Source organism: Neophocaena asiaeorientalis, unplaced genomic scaffold (assembly GCF_003031525.2).
Source record: "Neophocaena asiaeorientalis asiaeorientalis breed wild unplaced genomic scaffold, Neophocaena_asiaeorientalis_V1.1 scaffold218, whole genome shotgun sequence".
In the NCBI taxonomy this organism is placed as follows: Eukaryota; Metazoa; Chordata; class Mammalia; order Artiodactyla; family Phocoenidae; genus Neophocaena; species Neophocaena asiaeorientalis.
The window spans coordinates 5,754,400-5,773,591 of NW_020172818.1; the positions used below are offsets into that span (position 1 = coordinate 5,754,400).

General features: G+C 41.4%; 1 protein-coding gene across 1 annotated transcript in view; it reads right to left on the bottom strand.

Annotated features, from left to right (window-relative positions):
* Window positions 1-1,812: 1,812 nt before the first annotated feature.
* Window positions 1,813-19,192, bottom strand: part of CD38 (CD38 molecule) — a 40,738-nt gene continuing 23,358 nt past the window's right edge. Inside the window, exons 4-8 of the mRNA XM_024741789.1 lie at window positions 15,286-15,371; window positions 12,358-12,431; window positions 10,072-10,164; window positions 9,632-9,718; window positions 1,813-6,336 (exon numbers count right to left, since the gene is read on the bottom strand). Coding sequence (XP_024597557.1) covers window positions 6,282-6,336; window positions 9,632-9,718; window positions 10,072-10,164; window positions 12,358-12,431; window positions 15,286-15,371 — 395 coding nt within the window. The 3' untranslated portion in view covers window positions 1,813-6,281. The remainder of the gene's footprint in view (window positions 6,337-9,631; window positions 9,719-10,071; window positions 10,165-12,357; window positions 12,432-15,285; window positions 15,372-19,192) is intronic.

Consider the following 19,192-nt stretch of genomic DNA (forward strand, 5'->3'; position numbering starts at 1 on the left):
GAATGATGTTTGGGGGGCAGTGGTCATGTTGATACCTTTTGTCAATATCCAGCTTGCGATGGGAGCCAGCTCTTAGTGAAAGGTCTTAGGAGGATCCCTGGCCCAGTCCTCTCAAGTGGGCAAGTATTAACCATCTAGGATGATTCAAAACTCACCTAGGATGAGAGAAAGTGTGGCTGAACCTGCTCATTGGCAAGAGGGCCATTCCCTACCCTCTTCTCCATTGCCCACAGGGTCACAGGGTCTCAGCTTCCAAACCAAGTAGGCTCGTCAAGCAATTTCCTCCAGAATAAAAACAGGTTCTAGCATCTTTTTGAATTTAAAAAACTAACCTTGATGGTACTCTATGTGTTATGCACTATTCTGAGAACTGTACATCTATTTTCTCACTTAAAGCTTAAACAACCCAAAGAGATGGATACAATTATCACCCCCATTTTACAGGTAGAGAAACTGAGCTCTGTTCTAAGCACTTTACATGTGTCAGGTCCTAGAGATCAGATGGATCTGTATGACCGTCAACGTGAGGCTAGCAGACCTGGGAGGCAGGTGCCATGCTCCGTGTGCTTCCACCATGCGCCATTCACTTCAGTTATTTCTACTCCCAGAAACAACAACGGCCACGTCTGACAGTGACAAAGCGACAACTGAGTGCCCTTAGGGCAAGAACGACTCCTCTACTTGCCCGGTCTGTGGAGTCATTTGGGGTGCTGCTCTTGACTAAGTGGCTTCCAAACTGTTCTCCCACCCTCCCAGAGAACCTGTCAGCCTCTGAGATTCCCTAGAAAATGTATTTCCAGCCAGAGGTGTATTCAGCCGTTGCAGCTGAAGTCACTGGTTGATACATGTGTACAACACGTGTTAGTTTTCTCTTCTCTGCAAGTTTGCATGGTGTATCAAGATTTTAAATGTTGTTTCACACTTACATCCCTTATTAAGAATCACAAATTTCATGATGTCATCACATAGACTCTTGGAAAGTCTCAAGTGAGTTTTCTTAACAGAAAAAAGGTGTGTCATCATGTGATTCTCCAAGCTGAGATTCCTGTTGGAACGTAAACAGCACTATTCCTTCTTTGATGTCTCCGAGGACAAAGAGGAATGGGTGAGGGTTTTCAGGTCTTCAACAGACTGTGAGTTTGGACTCCTCTGGGCACCTATTCCCGCCTCCTCCACTCACGAGACATACCCAGGATGATGATCCATCCTCTCTTCCAGCTGCCCAACTCACTTGACCTTGGGGTGGGGTAGGTGAGAGGATGTGTTGCCTTTGGAAGCCCATCTCCAGCTTGTTTAATTCTTCCTCCAAACCCGTAGATAATTGTTGCAGGTTTTTTTCCCAGCTTCACTGAAGTATGATTGACAAATAAATATATATTTGAGGTATAAAATGTGATGTTTTGGTATAGGTATACATTATGAAATGATTATCACAATCTAATTAACATATTCATCTCACATAGTTATGTGTGTGTGTGTGTGTGTGTGTGTGTGTGTGTGTGTGTGTGTGGTGAAAAAACTTGAGATCTACTCTCTTAGAAAATTTCAAATACACAACACAGTATTGTTAACCTTCGTCACCATGTTGTACACTAGGTCTCCAGAGCTTGTTCATCTTATAACCAAAACTTCACAACACCCTTTGACCAGCATCTCCCAGTTTCCCCCACCCGCCAGGCCCTGGTAACCACCATTCTATTTGCTGTTACTATTGATATAAAGTTGACTTTCTTAGATTCCGCATATAAGTGAGGTCAAGCGGTATTTGCAGACACAATTGTTGTTAAAAGAATGATTCCACAAAGTCCTTCATTACTCATTTATTATTTTTACAGTACAACTCATTTATATCTGTTATTAATATATTCCAAACTGGAGATTCACAGATGTTAATGAACTTGCTCACTGGGTCACTTGTCTCTTAATCCCACTACCTTGTGCTGTTTGCACTTTGATTCAAGGATGAAAAAGACAATGTGAACCCATGTGAATCAAGTTCAAGGACAAATGCTGTCAGGGACCAATTCCAACCCTTCTGTGCTTTGTGTGTGTGATCCGAGGGCCAGCCAACCACTGCCTCTCGGGATAGCAACTGACTCCCTGATGGATTGATAAAAAACACATATTAAAATGATGACTCATGTAGTAAAAATAAATTGCTTCATTATTTTTAAAAAACTGTGAGAAAAATGTTAGATTAACATTGCATTTATAAAATGCCTCTTAAAGTTATACTCTAGGTTTAACATTTTACTTCATACAATTTTAATTTGTCATATAGAACATTTATCTATATACATAAGTACTTGCCTTTTAAAAATCCACAAAAACAGAGTCATTCTGTGCAGTACAGATTCTACCTGAGATGCTTGAGTCACAGTCTTAGGAGTTGTTCTCAGGAGGAATGGGATGCCAGGAAGTAAGTCAACATGGCTCCTGCTGCATCCTTTCCATCGGGGAGTGTGCACTTCTGGGTTGAGCTTGTTTCCAACAAGAGCTAAAATGCACAGAAAGCTGTCGAGCCAAAGAAAGAATGTGTTTTGCCAAAATATTTGATATATACTTGGCCTTGTCTGCCAGGTCTATAAGAGACACAGATGTGGCATGAAACAGAACAACATAATCGGTGACATGGGGCTAAAGAAAGAACCACTGAAGGCAGCATCACTGTGGATTGAGAGACACTGTTTTTTATAACACAAAAGTGTGTGTACATGCTCTTCCCTTTACAGTTGCAGCAGTATTTTCAATTACTTTTAAAGCAGTATTTTCTGAGAAAGAACTGCATTTTACTTTACTGCTATATAGTTTTCTAGATATTTTTGCTTTCCACCATGAGAGGAAAATCAAGTTCTTCCTGGATGAAATAGGATATTTTGCATTTTGCTATTACATAAAGCATTAAACAGGAAGTCTGAGTCCTTTTTTATACCACTAATAAGATAACGTGGCTACAAAGGCTTTCAGAGTCACTCTTCAATTCTTTCCAAAGCATTGTCAAAGTTTTTGTAATTTTTGTAAATTTTTTAACATATCAATATTATTAACCACATCAGTGCCAGCCTTTCAAGTCCCTACACAAACCTTCAGTGACTTTTCACTCAGATTTAATTTAAAATCCTTTGAATTAGAGGATACAGAGCTCAAAATAATCTGTCTCTCCACTCCCAATTCCCTGAACTAAGCTCTCACCACCTCGACTCTGCGTCCATCAGCCATTTTGGACAACTTTCTTTCCAAATAAGTGTATCTTGCTCTTACCTCTGAGCGCTTGCACTTTGCCTGGAACACTGTTCCTCAGCCCCAGGTAGGAGCGAGCTCCCCCTCTTACCTGCTTCTTATGTCACTCTCCCTGACCACGCTTTTGAATATTGCAAGTCCCTCCTCACTTTTTTCCCCTGTAGCACTCATCACCACCTAATATGTTATATAACTCACTTATTTCATGTTTTGTATATAAATGTCTAGTGGAAACCAAGCACTCTGAAAATACCAATTGCTTTTATTTGTTTTCTGTTTGCATTTAACTTGAGCATCCCCAAAACCTAGAACCGTGCTTAGCACAGAGGTCGTCAATAAGTCTTGTTGAATAAATTTCTAGTGTTTTAAAATAAACAAATATATATATTAAAAAAAGAAAAGTATGTGTACACATACACACACTTATACATACATATGTATGTATGTGTATCCTTTCAAGTATCAGAAATCTATTTGAAAGTGTGCCTCAAATATTATAAGGTCATAAACCATCACAGAAGAAAAATAGAGAGCCTTTAGGAGTTGGAAAAGGGAAATTAGGTTCTGGGTCATTCCCAAACTCAGCCTTTGAGTGAGTATGATGGTGGGTACAAGTTGGCATAGTAAGAGGATTTCCTAGAGCAAACAAGAATAAAGTGGGGAGACAGGGCATAGCAGGTTTATGAGTAAAATATGAGGGTCATAAGCAGTCAATAATTCAGCAGACATGTCACTTATAAGAAGAGCGATATGGAGGATCTATTTAGATACATAGGCCAGAAAGTCCTTAGGGCTAGAGGTGCATGGTCAATGGCAAAGGTGCAAAATCGGAACTACAGAGAGAGCGGAGGCAGGGATGAAACATCATGGTAATGAAGATACAAAGGTGTTGCAAGAAGAAAATAGCACCTCAGCCCCCAGCCACCTCCAGGGCTCCTCAGGGCTCTCTGCAGCATCGTGTGAAGCCTTGGGACCAGCCTCCTCTTTGGTCTCCACCAGCTTTGACCTTAAACACTTAAATGAGTCTTCTTGGGGGAAGATTCTCACAAATTGATTTTTGCTAAATCCATTTCATCTCTGAAAGGGGACATAAAGAACAAAATTTTCCTAACACAGGGAGCCACTTCATGGGGTATCCTGGTGAGGATCCAGAACTCAGCAAGCAACCCCAACAATAAGGCAGAGTCTTGAGAAGAAGACAGCCAGGTTACCCAGTGGATTAGCAGGGAGCTATTTCTGAAGACTTTCTGCAGGTAGGCAGGAGGCAAGCCTGAATCTTAATCAGAACTGGTCCCTAGCATCCATTCTCATGTCCAGCCAAGACTACATCCCACAAGGATGTACCTAAGTGGAGAACAGGCTGTAGCTGTAAGGGCTGCTGAAGGAAACAGGATTGTCAACCAGGGGCAGGCAGAAAGGAGCCAACCTTGGGTGAGTGATTTCTTACATATGAGACACTATGCTAGACTGTCAATTTTTGTCATCTTTTTTAGTTCTTACCACATTTTGATGAGGGTAAGTTTATAATCCTTATTTAAGTGACAAAGAAGCTGAATTTCAGAGAGGTTAGGTACTTCATTCTAGATCACAGAATGATGACAAAATATGAACCCAGAAATGTCTGACTCCAAAATTTATGCTGTTTTCAACAAACCTAGTGGGTTCCCTGAAGGATTCTCAAATTAGCTTATTAATTCTTCACTCAATGCATCTATGTTTTAACCAAAAAACTAGAAAATCTCCAGATGTTTAAAAATTAAGCAACACATTTTGAAATAACAATTAAATCAGAAAATATTTTTAACTAAATGATCATGAAAAGAGACATATCCAAACATTTTAAGAGCTGCAGCTAAAGCAGCACTCAGAGAAAAATTTATAGTGCTAAAATGTACATATAAGAAAAGAAAATGTACTGAAAAATCAATGATCTAAACTTCCATCTTAAGAAGCTGAATAAAGAAACCCAACGAGATTAGAAGGAATATCTATATCTCTAATAATAAAGACAAAAGCAAAACCCAAATAAGTAGAAAGAGAAAATCAACAAAGTTAAAGGTTGGTTCTTTGAAAGAGTAGTAAAAATGATAATCCCCAAGCAAGACTAATCAGGTAAAATTCAAGTGAGAAATAAATTGTCACATCAAGAACAAATATATATATATTAACTGCCTCCTATAGAAATAAGACACTGAGAATCAGGAGGAGAAGGAAGAGGAAGAGGACAAAAAAAGTATCTGTTTTGAAGCCATCTAGAAAATCACATTTCAGATTCTATTGTATTTAATTTAATCCAACATGCATTTATTGGAAGAGAACATAAGGGCTGTCCATCTGGTTTTATCAGTCTAGAAAGAGAGAGCACATGAATTTTGGAGTTCAAGAAAGCTGAGTTCAAATTCATTCTCTACCTTGAACTAAATGTATGATTTTGGGAAAAGTATATAAACTCTCTGAACTTCCTTTTTCTCATTTGAAAAATGGGGGATAATAATATCAACCTCATAGGGCTATCGGAAGGATTAGAGATAAAGCACCAAGCATGTGGGTAGCTTATATCTTACAGAATATTTTTCCCAACATGACCCATAACCATGGCATTTATAGTTTATCTGTAGGAAGGGTACAAAAATATATCCTGAAACAAGGTCATTCATATGGAAATGTAACCTTTTCTGAAAAGTCTGGGCATTTACTTTTCTTGACCTGCCAATAAGAGAGGCTTGGAGGGGTCATTCTTCAATGGAAAGGATGTTACCAACATATTAATAACATAAAGCATCATATGAAAATTAAAATGAAATAATATAAAATTTCCACTCTAATTTTATACAATAATTAATCTCTCTTGACTATTAGGAGATCGAAATAAAAACTATGCCAATAACATAAGTTATTTTAAGACTCTAGAGGAAAAGGCTCCCATCTCCAGTGTTGATATTATGACGGAGAATTCTCCTGAATCCTCAGCTTTCCACCAGCGTGTCTCCTGAGTCATGCATTTTGATGTATACTGCAGGGCCTCAACCACACAGACTGGCTCATCTGCAAGATGAATCCTCAGGCTTTTTCACACACTGAAGGAACTTGCCAGAGCTATGACGAGAAAGGAAAAAAGGAGATCAAGAGGCAGTACAATACACCTATGGTCAACTCACCAATGAAAGAAGCCCCTTTGTTAACGACAAAACTACGCATGGACCACTTAGCATCCACACAAGTTTCTTTCCTGCAGTGACGACAAGGAGAAAGGTCAAGTCCAAGAGTGAATGACTGAAAGTACAGCCCAATTTAGCTTCATTTCACTTGTAAAACCATAGAAATAAATAACTGATGTTTGATGATAATATGTGGAGATGAAAATGTCTGGCTCACACAAGTCACAGATATGTGCCATGAATGCCAGCTGAGAGTCAGGAAGCAGCAGAAGCAGCAGCCTAAGAGGAGGGACCTCCATATTTTCTGCTGAGGATTTGCTTTCTCTTCAAAAACTTCCTGAGGAAGTGTTGGGTCTAAGCGTCAGGCAGCAAGAGGTCATAGACTCTCTGGGAGATGGCTGGCGGCCATCAGCAAAAGGACCGCAATCCCTGGCACAGAAAGAATCCTAGATAAGTATTAGCAGGTGAATGACTCTTGCTTTCATAAAAATCAAATAACACAGCCACAGGGTCCAATGGGAGTGGTTAGCACATGGAGGAGAGGGGTGGAGAGCAGGGTAAGTGGTTCCTTAGATTGCAGCTGAATCTGTTTTTGCTAAATGTGAGTCGAGAGAGAGAGCGAGAGGCTTAGAAGCAGCTACCAGTACCCCTGGATTTCTAGGATAGGCCATCTCAGGCTCATCTCTAGCCAACTGTCATGACCAGTTGGGTATAGTGGCTCTAAGTAGAGAGTCAAGCCATCCTCACCAATACAGTGATCTGAGATTCCCCACATGAATACATTCTAGGAGGGAAAAGTATCTTCTTCCTTAAGGAAATAATGCTTCAGAAAAGGAATCTTTAGAGGACTATTTAGGATTTTTGAAGCCACCTTTGCTTTACAGTAAATGAAGAGAATAGGAAGACATTGCTTAATTAGTTTCTCATTTATTGGGAAGTCAATTTTAGTAAAGGAGCAGCAATGGTGCTGTTAAGATAATCTCTCTCCAATGATATATAAATATCCACATCCAATGTTCCAGTAAAATGGACACACTTGTGATATGTTGGATAACACATTGAGGATAGAGACAGAGTATCTTGAAATAACATAAAAGGAGAAATGCACCTTTAGGGTTTTTTAATATGCCACTAGAGCACACTAGCCAGAAAAAGCAACCTGACTATTTGCTTTTTTTAAAGTAATCTAAAAAGTAGTCTTTTAACTCCACTGGTTAAAACATATCTTAAGAAATTCTGGGGACATCCCTGGTGGCACAATGGTTGGGAATCCGCCCGCCAATGCAGGGGACATGGGTTCGATCCCTGGTCCGGGAACATCCTACATGCCACAGAGCAACTAAGCCCGTGCGCCACAACTACTGAGCCTGCGCTCTAGAGCCCATGAACCACAACTTCTGAAGCCCGCGCGCCTAGAGCCCATGCTCTGCAACAAGAGAAGCCACCACAATGAGAAGCCCACGCAAGGAGGGAGCCCACACATAGCAACGAAGACCCAACGCAGACAAAAATTTAAAAAAGAAAAAAAAGAAAATCTGTGTATATTTTACAAAACTGAGTGTGTGTATGGAAAAAATGACTTTAAGGATATACAGCCATATGTCAATCGTGTTTGTCTCTGAGTAATGAGATTTATTAAAAGGTAATAGAATCAGTAGAAGGTCTAATCCATGTAAATGTAATTACAATTCTGTTTGCTTATTTAAAAAATCATACTGAAACAGCGGGACAAATTTGGCTAAATCGGAAAGTATGTTTGGGATGGAGTGATTTAAACTACAGTCTACATCTATATCCATGACATTCACTTTGGGCTCCCCTAGAGACAAGCAGCTTGCAAAGCCACAGAACTCTTAGACACAACAAGGGCTCCTGGTAATTCAAGGAGGCATGCCGAGTATATCATGACCTCATGGGTGGAGAAAAACAACAGGGATTTCAAATATGATCCCCAAGTTTAAGGTCACATGAGCTGGTGCTCTGAGTGACAGGTGCTGGCTTATGAATCACGTCTTCCTAGGTGAGCCACTATACAAGTCCAGGTGGGACTTGTATTATAATCTATTCCCAGGTGGAGAATGAATGAGCTCACCCAGAGCCTGCAGTTTGGGCCATTCATAAAAAAATGGGGAATGCTTAATGTAAGAAAAGAGATAAAAGAGTGTTGGGGACTACTCATCTACATTCCCCAATCTTGTCCTAGGTTTTAGCATTCCATTTTCTCAATGCAAAGTATCTTTGAGTAACTTAACCTGGTCAGATGTTTGCCATGTTTCTTTTATAGTTGTTCCTTTGTTCTGTTTGTTTTCCCATCTAACTGCTGTAGAAGGCTTCTGTTATTTTCTGGCAGTTTCCAGAGAGAAGCCAGCTGACTGATGGGGAATTCAGGTCATTTGAGAGACAAAGGCCTCAGTGAATGTTCTTTGAATCTGTCCTTCTGTTTTTCTGACATGGTTGGTGGGAAAGGGAGGTGATAGGGAAGTGATGGGGAAAGTATCCTAACGTTTCAGCTTCTACATTCCTTAAGAAAAGTTTTCTCTCTGCATCTGTCTTGTTCCAAGCTATCACATATGGGAAAATTTCCAAAGATGCTTTTAGCAAAGACCCCTGTCTATATTACGTATTGGCCACAACTTCTTAAAAATAGTGAGGGGAGAGGGGTCCCAGTTTTGATAACAGGGTTGCAGGTGACTTTAAATATATATACCTATCCGTAATGTAAACTTTTCTCCAATAAACATGTATTACTGGTAAGTATTTCTTTTAAGATTTTACATTTTTTCATTAGAAAATGATAAAGCTTGGTAAACTGCCATTTGGCAACTTACCAAGTGTTAGGCGTCTACACTGAGACCCAACTAAAGAAACCTCACCTGCAAAATTATGCCAAATCACAAGGATTTTATAAATCCTTTGCATATGGCAAAACGTGCTTCTACTCCTCTGAAAGCTACGAGTTCTGGGTCAGGCCTCTCATGTGGGAAACCAGGAAAGATGCCCTCAAAGTCTGGGTCAGCTTTACAGGAAAATAACTGCTTGAGTCAGGTGTGGAAGGAAGAGAAAGAGGAAGGAAGGTGGACAGCAGGAGGCCACTGGCTGGAAACACCTTCTGGGCTGAGCTGGGGAAGAGCAGAGTTCACCATAGGTCACCACCCAGATCACCATCAAGGCCCAAGGGAAGATGCCTGTGGATGGCTAGACAGCCATTTCTTCTTCAAGAAGACATCAATTACCTGTAGTTATCCTGGCAAGTAAATTTGATATTCCTTTGCATTATAATCCATCTCAGATCATTTATGGAGGAACCCGAGCAGGAGTCACTGGGAAAAAAAAGAAGAAAATGTTAAAATAGCAAGAGCTCACAAACATTTCCTGAGTCTCTTGGTTTCTTCCAGGTAGCAGGCCTTGGTCAAGGTCCTGGGGTAAAGAGGTGAAGCAGAGGTAGCTTCTAAGAGCTCACAGGTCAGCAGGGGAGCCAAAGGTGTGAACTACGTAGATACCTACCATGGAAATAAAATTAAGAGACTGTTGGAATGGGGTAAATGTAGAGTAAGGCCCCATTCATTTCCTGAGCCCGTCCTTTCTCAATGCATTTCTGTGACTGTGGACTCTTTCATGGACTGATTCCTGAAATAACCTTGAGAATATATGGGTACAAGGTAGTAACATATACCTGGGAAGTTTTCCAAGGTCATGGATCACCCAAGCCTGTAGCGTATGAACCTTCGTTGGATTCAAGTTATGGACTTCCACACGTCCAAAAGTGCTAAGATGGAAGAGACAAAGAACATTGTTAACCCCAGACTAAATTTTTTGGGCATCCACAGCCCCTGCGAAAAGCCAACAGGCGGGGTGCCATTGGTTAGAACTTACCCTTTGGATGTGATCCGTGATTTGCATTAAAATCAGACATCTTTACCCATTCAATGTGACCCTAAATGAGTAAGATTCTCAAAAGAAGATTCTTAATCTGTACATTGATGGTGATTCTTTAAGTACCTGCTATTCCAAGAGTGGGCCTTAGACCAACGTAATGAGCTCATTAGACCTGCGGAATCTCTGCCCGCCACCACCTGCTGGATCAGCACCTGCGCCGAACAATCGCCGGGTGATCAACTCACTCTCTGAGTCTGAGAAGCACATCGTTGAAAGACCCCGATGTCCTGCTCTAACCCCAGCCTTAAACTCTCCCCACTAGTCTCTACCACTCCTGTTACGAGTACTTGGATCCCTAATATCGGATTACAAAATTCTGGAATGTTAACACCTGTACCCATAAACCTACAAGGTTGGGGTCAGAAGAAGACAGAAGGACAAACGTTTCTTGGTGGAATTAAACATTGAAAGAGGAGAGAAGGAAAATTAATTTGGGGCACATTAATACATGCTCCCTCCTCTCAATCAGACTTATCCGGGGAAAGACTGAAGAAGAGAGACTGGAAAGGTAATCAATTTGGTAAAAACTCTAAGTATGGAAGGGTGTTAGAGAAGGAAGGCATGAGTGTGACCAGAGTCAGTGGTTAAAGGAGTGGATGTGGAATCTAGAAAAATGGTACAGATAAACTTATTTGCAAAGCAGAAATAGAGTCACAGAAGTAGAGAACAAACTTACGGTTACCAAGCAGGGGAAGGTGGGGTGGGACGAACTGGGAGATTGGGACTGACATATATACACTACTATGTATAAAATAGATAATTAATGAGAACCTACTGTATAGCACAGGGAACTCTACTCAGTGCTCTGTGGTGACCTAAATGGGAAGGAAATCTAAAAAAGAGTGGGTATATTTATATGTATAACTGATTCACTTTGCTGTACAGCAGAAACTAACACAACATTGTAAAGCAACTATACTCTAAGAAAAATTAATTAAAAATATGGAATTTCCCTAGTGGCACAGTGGTTAAGAATCTGCCTGCCAATGCAGGGGACACGGGTTCGAGCCCTGGTCCGGGAAGATCCTACATGCCGTGGAGCAAATAAGCCCGTGTGCCACAACTACTGAGCCTGCACTCTAGAGCCCGCAAGCCACAGCTACTGAGCCCACGTGTCACAACTACTGAAGCCTGCGTGCCTAGAGCCTGTGCTCCACAGCAAGAGAAGCCACTGCAATGAGAAGCACGTGCACCACAACGAAGAGTAGCCCCCACCTGCTGCAACTAAGGAAAGCCCACGCAGCAACGAAGACCCAACGCAGCCAAAAATAAATTAAATAATTTTTAAAAATTAATAAAAAAATAAAAAACAAAGGAGAGCACAATAACTGATACTCATCCAGCACTTTCTCTGTCAGGCACAGGGCTCAGCATTTTTCATACATTATCCCAGTTAATCTTCATACCACCAGCACCTCCTCAGGTACATACATACTACAGGGGCCCTGCTAAGGTCACATAGGTGAGATGTCATGACCTCTGGAGTCCCCGCTTTTAACCACTATAATAAACCACTGACACTGTCTGCAAAGAGGTAATGAAGGTCAAACGCCCAGCAGAACTCCTGCTGTTCCCAATAGTAGACTTACTGCTGACTTGGGATTCATACCATCCAGGGAGGAGAGAGGAGTCAGGCAGATCTTCGTGGGTGGTAAGACTTTAGACAGAAGGAAGGAGGGGCCAGGTCATATGGGGGAGCAGCGTGAACAAAGGTGGAAAATGGGCAGGATGGAGTGTCATGGGAGAGAGAGCTGAGAAGATTATAGCAGGCGTCGTAAAGCCAAGAGGAGGAGCTGGACACGTGCAAGGACCATTAGGACTTTTGCAGGATTTTAAACAATGGAGAAACCAGACAAAAGTGTTGACTTCGAAAGACAAAGCTCACCATAGAATACAAACATTTTACTTTTTTTAGCCCGGATTCAGTACTGACCTTCAACATGAAAAGCGTATTCTTCTAAAGATGAATTGGCCCATAGGGACTGTGCTAACCCTTACAAATAGGATGCAAAGAAATAAGTACCTCTTTCTATCAAAGGCGTTACTGATGGATCCATTGAGCACCACCTGGACCACACCACAGGCATTTTCTGCAAACTTAAGAACAGAAACACCATTCCTCAGCATGCAAACGTAAGTGCCACGCCCCAGCACTTCCATCCCAAACAGCTCTTAGCATCATCTGGTGAAGGAGGAACGGCCTGTATGGCTCTAGCTCGGTCAGGCCAGATCTGTGTAATTTTCATCCCAAGCCATCGGAGGGATTATGCTTCCCATGAGAGTTTTCTGGAAGCAGTTGCTGCAGTCTGTGTCTGAACAATGAAGTCCAACATCATCACTGCTAAATTGGCGGTTCAGAAGGTGGAAGTCCAGGGAGCCCCCTGGCAGTCCAGGGGTTAAGACTCAGTGCTTCCAATGCAGCGGGTGTGGGTTCGATCCCTGGTCAGGGAATTAAGATCCTACATGCCACGTAGTGCGGCCAGAAAATAAAAGGTGGAAGTCCGGATGACTAAGAGCAACATAAGGAGGAGGGAGGAAGGTAAAAGCACTTTCTTGGGGCCATGCACTGTAGACACTGCACATTTCATTTAGTGGGAGCAGGGTAGACACGTAAGGAGTAAGAGAAATGAAGAAAGAAAAAAGAAAACGTCAAGAAACAAGAAACTGTGGAGACATGGTGACACTGAAACCTGCAAAGGCATAAAGAGAAACGGGGAATGGATGAGTGTGTATTTTTGAGCAAGGGGTTTTGAAACTAAGCAATATACTTGTTTCCTCCAGGAGGCGCATCCAGATCCCTGGGACTAGCTCAGGTCTCCTTCACACATTATACAACTATACCGCATTGTGAGGTTGAGCTTAACGCGGGGTTAGCCACCGGTACCGAGAGTTCTGTGAGAGCTGTGAGCCTGGCTGTCCCGCTCGCCACTGCAGTGCTGGAGCCTCGCAGCTAGGGCACCCAGGGAGAATCCACGCATGGAGAAGAGGCAAGGGAAAGGGGAGGCAAGGAGTCCAAATACTCTGCGATGGAGAGTATTGAAGAACCCAGGACAACAGAAGCCAAGTCCTGAAGGATGAATCAGATTCTGCCTGGTTAAGGTCGAGGCAGACGCAAACCAAAAGGCCCAGGAGCTTGCTAGAGGAGTGATGTTTGGGGAAAAACTTCAGTGGATGCTGAAGCTAGGTAGATTAGTTAGTTCACAGAGGGCCATGAATGCTTTGCCAAGGAATCCGGCCTTTACTCCGCAGGAGATAAAACACTACTGAACAATTTGAAAGGGAATTGTGAAAATCCTGTGTGGTGTCAGTCTTTCTCCTGGGGGTGATGAGCAGAGGACAGAGGCCCGATTACGATCAATCACAAGTGCTAACCCAGCAGAATGGGTGCCAAGCACTAACCCTGTCCTATGTAAGTCTCAACAGCCCCCGCAGAGTAACTCTTGGGTCAGTTTGCCCCAAGGTCATATCACTTGGAAACAAGGAAATGAGCCGGTGGGGGGGTTGCGGGGGAGACGGAGGGGGCGGGGGGATCCAAACCACCAAGCAGCACTGCCTCTGGTGTCAGAAAAAGAAAAGATCAAGTCGGATGAAAGAAGCCCATTTACATCCATCTATCTCTGAGAACTTGGCCAAGATAAAGGTGCAGTCCCAGGGGAGCTCACAATGGTAGAGCACCTTCCTTCATTTTCCTGTGCTCCTGGCCCCAAGGACAGTGTGAGGAACACAAGTAGGTGCTTGACACATACAAAATGTGACTTGGCTTTCAACGTTTTCAGCAACAGCACTGCCACCAAACAGATCACAGAGTGATAACATACATAGAAACTATTCTCAGAAAAAGCAAACAAACAACGACAACCAAAAACTCTGCAGTGCCTCTGATTTTCACAGCACATAGTAGGTACTCTACAAATATTTGTTAAAGGAATGCATTCAGGTAAACCATACCAGGGTTTACCTGAATCTCCTTAAGGTAGGTGAGGCTCTCAGCTCTGCTACTCACTAGCCCATTGACTTTGAATGAGTCACTTAACCTCTTAAGTTTCCTCACCTGGAACATGGACATTTGTACCTTCTCGTGCCGCCTGTTGTGATGACTAAACAAAATGACACAGGTGACACAACTGGCCCAGGATTTGTCATGAATATGCACTTAACATATGTGAGTTCTCACTTCGCCCAGCTCATCCGATGTCTGAGTTAATTTTGGAGAATTCTAAGTAGTGTAGTTTCATTTTCTCCCGTGTTTTCCATTCATTTCTTTTCTTTCTTCCTTTCTTTCCCTTTTTTTCCCTTGTCCGCTTACAAATAAGCAACTTACAAGAAAAATAAATATGCACAAAGACAGCTTAGAGTGAGGTCAGAAATAGATAGCGGGGAGGATGGTATTTCCCAGCCTGGATTCTGGATCTGGAGTCAGATAATTTGGATAAACACCTAGATCTGCCACTTCCTGTGTACATTTAGTAGAAGGCTTATTTACCTGCACCTCCATTTTGTCACTTATAAAATGGATGTGATACTCATGGTGCCTACTTCATAGGGTTCCGGTGAGGATGAAAGATTTTAATCCATGTAAAGACCTGAGGACTGTGCCTGGCACACAGTAAACGGTCTGCAAATGTAGATTATTAAGACTGTCCCAGGAACCTAAGATTGGCCAATACCAGGATCAGAGGATTTAAAAAACCCAGAGATGGGCAACCAAAGCCAAAAAATGGATAAGAGCAAGAAGTCTTCAAATAGAGCTCAGCGACCTTCCACGAATGCCCACAAATTACACATGAAAATATTCTAGCATGTGCTTATGAACATTTTTCTGAGGAAAGAATACTAAACTTCTGTTTCTAAAATGATCTGTGACCCAAATGAGTTAAAACCAACCACTTACTGGATGACCTCTTAAGCTCTTTGGTCTCCAAGATTCTAGAATTTCACTTGTGGTACTCACCCTTTTGGACACCAAGTCCCAGAATACAGAAACAAAGTTGTTGCTGCAGTCTTTCTTCCAGTGTGGACAAGATTGATAGTTCATTTCTAAAAGACATAGTTTACAGAAAAGTAATTAAAGTGGAAAAGAAAAGGTATAATTGATCTCTGTTCTTCGCGGGCTATTGGATCCCAGTGGAGCTGCTTTCCAGTGGCATCCCTGCCAAGATGGAGGATGGAGAATGGACACATCTCAACCCAATTTAACTAAGTGCCCCCTGAATCCCTTCCAAGTCCTTACCTTACCCTCCAAATCCCATACAGGAACACAGTGACCAGCTTTGAGTCATCATTCTGGGAAATTACAGCAAAAGTTCATCTGACAGAGACAAGCCCCCCCGTATTATTTCCGCTTCCAGGAAGAATTAGAGATAATTTCCTCCCCCACCACCTTCTGTCTCCACACCCTTAGGCTCAGATGCCGTCAGAGTCTTTCTATACTCGCCCCATCCAGACAGGCTTAGCTGTCAGTGAGGAACCACAGACATAAGGCATGAACACATAGTTTCTGTGATACTTCTTCCAAGGATATCTGCTTTAACGCACCAGCATTTATTTTTTTAAATTTTTTTATCGAGGTATAATTGACAAATCAAATTGTAAGGTAATTAAATGGTACAGTGTAATGATTTGATATGCATACACATTGTGAAAAGATTCTCCATCAAGTTAATTAATATGCTTATCACCTCATATTCTATTTTTTTTTTTTTTGATGAGAACTTTGAAGTTCTACTCTCTTAGCAAATTTCAATTACACAATACAGAGTTAACAGTTATAGTCACCATGTTACACCTTAGATTCTCAGATCTTATCTGTCTTATAAATGAAAATTTGTACCCTTTTACCAACTTCTCCCTATTTCCTCCACTTTCCAGCCTCTGGAAACCACTTATCTACTCTGTCTTTATGAGTTCCACCTTTTTTTTTTTGATTCCACATATAAGTGATACCATGCAGTATCTGTCTTTTTCTGTCTGATTTATTTCACTTAGCATAAAGTTCTCCAGTTTCACAGTGTTGTCACAAATTATGGGATCTCCTTCTTTTTAAAGGTTGAATAATATTCCATTGTGTGTGTGTATTTACATATATATACATATGTATGTATATATATATATATATATCACATTTGCTTTATCCATTGCATTTGACTACACAAACATTTATTGAGCGTTAGGCCCTGGAGATAGAGAGAGGAATTAGATAAAGGGCCTGCCTTCAGAGGCCACATAATCTACTATAATCAAATAAATCAGAGAAAGAGCAACTTGGGTTGGGGGTGGTGTGCAGCACCATGTGGGAAGGTTGACGTTGAACTTGGTTTTGCAGGATGAATAGAAGTCTTCAGACAGACGTGCTAGAGAAAGGGGCTCCATGCCGAGAGAGCATGTGCAAAGGCACCGGGTTTAGATTTGTACTGCCAGAGTAGAAGGGATAAGGAGGGGATAGATGGAAGATGAGACATATGAAAGACAAAGGCCAGGCCAGGCCAAGGAATTCCGACTGTATCTTAGAGGCAAACAGAGCTATTTGGGTTTTAAGTGAGAGACAGAAACAATTCCATTGTGGTGTCCAGACAGAGGCTGACCTAAAGGGGTCAGGGGTGAGCAGTTGGGATCCGACAACAGTCCAGCAAGAAAGGAGGGGGCCTTAGTGATCTGGATTCAGGCAGTTGTAACAGGCACAGGAAAGAAAGGATGAACTGCTATAGGTAAATGACTAGTTGGTGACAGATTGGGAATGGCAGAAGAGGATGGAGTGAGAATGAAGGCAGAGTCTGGGATTGTCTCACCTCAACTTTGCATCATCCAGCAGGTAGGGGAAGTGCGGGGTGAGAAGCCCTGGAACCCTCTCTTGGTGTCCCAGAGGTCAGGCATGCGGCAGCCACCTACTTCCGCTGTGGGTACGCGTACAGCTGACCCTGCACAAATACCCATCTTTCTACTTCCACTTTGTTATAGGTTGAATCGTGTACCCCCAAAAGATATGTTGAAGCCCTAACCCCCAGTACCTGGGAATGTGATCTTTTTTTTTGGAAAAGGGTGTTTGCAGATGTAATCAGGTCAAAATGAGATCATTAGGGTGGGTGGGTCCTAATCCCATAAGACTGCTCTTCTTATAAGAAAGGGAAGTTTGGTCACAGAGACAGACAAGCACAAGACGCACAGGGAGAAGACAGCCATGTGAAGATGGAGGCAGGGACTGGCGTGAAACAAGGAGCACCAAGGGTTGCCAGCAAACACCAGAAGTTAGAAGAGGCCAAGGACTCTCCCCTGGAGCCTTCAGAGAGAGCACAGCCCAGCCAACACCTTGATCTAGGACTTCTAGCCTCCAGAACTGTGAGAAAATAAGTTTCTATTGTTTTAATGCCACCCAATATGTGTTACCTCGTTACGGCAGCCGCAGTAAAATAATATAACCACAGACGTGGGCTTGACTGCCAATGACCAGAAAGAAAGTTCTAGATCAGAAACACTTCCGGGGATGAGGAAGTAATCCTGGGAGTTTTTATAATAATTAAATGCATTAAAAACAAAACAGCACAAATTAGAAAAAAAATCCATGGACAGATGTAAATAATTACTGCGGAGTCAAAAGATAAATTTGAATCATCTCCAATAGATGCAAAAATGTTGACGATGATGAAATGAACATAATTTTGTAAGGTGCTACAAGGGTGCCCCTGTTCATAGGTTTTCATGAACATAAAGCTCTTTTATCTTCACAACCATATCCGGAGAGAAGTCTCTGAGTTTCACCTACCCTCTCCCCACAAGGATGCTCCCCCTTGCCACCTGCCCATTAAATAAAATTTGAACATCACAGAGAAAAAGAAAAGGAGAGAAATTTTACAATAAAGTAAGATAAATTAAGTATATAAAAAAAGCAGAATAAGAAGTTAATAAAAGGGAGAGATTAGAAGCTTATAACAGAAACTATGACTTTCATAATAAAACAAGTAAACAAGGCAAAACCAAGGTAGAAAAAAATTAAGGAAAAAGTGTTTAAGCCAGACAATAGAACAATTAAAATATAAAAATTAGGAACCAGAAAGGCAGCAAATAAAATAAGGAAAAGAGGTTAAAATCAATAAAAATTGAGGCCAAAGGAGAAGGAAGTAGACAGAATAAAACAACCTAAACAGGATTCAGTTGAATAGAAAGCAAAAATAAAGAACTCTAAAAGGTAAACTGATGAGAAATAGATTTTTTAATTTCTCCAATCTTTTCTAAGAAAGAACTGACGTGGTATATTGAAAAATAAAACTAAAAGCAAAGTTTATAGGAAATACATTTAAGCTAAAAGGGTTAAATGAATGACCTTGAAAAGCTAACTTGCAATAAGGGAAATTTAAAAAGGAAAGCAAGAAATATGGCAAAAACTATAGAAGTTAACCAAAAAGAAAAAGAGTAAATGGAGAGATATATTTATATGCCATATTTCTAAGTGCAAAGAGTCTGGATTAAAGATTAATTGAAAAGTTACAAAATAAAAACACTAGATGAAAATATAGAAAACTCTCCAATCTTGAGTAAGAAAAATTTAAGCAAAATATGGAACCCAACAGCCAAATAGGAAAGGATAGACAGATTTGTTGCATTTCTGTGTGGCAAAAGACAATATAAACAGTATTAGAAAAAAAACAGAAACTGAGAAAAATAGATTTGCCACCTTTGTGCCAGAAAACAGGCAGGATGACACGTGGTTAAGAGCACGAGTTCTACAGCCAGTAATCGTGGGTCTCTCCCAGCTCTGCCACTCACTAGCCGGCAACCTACTTAACAGCCCTGTGCCTCAGACTCCTCCTTTGTACAATGAGATCATCACAGGGGCTGTGAAGGATTAAATGCGTGAATATTCATAC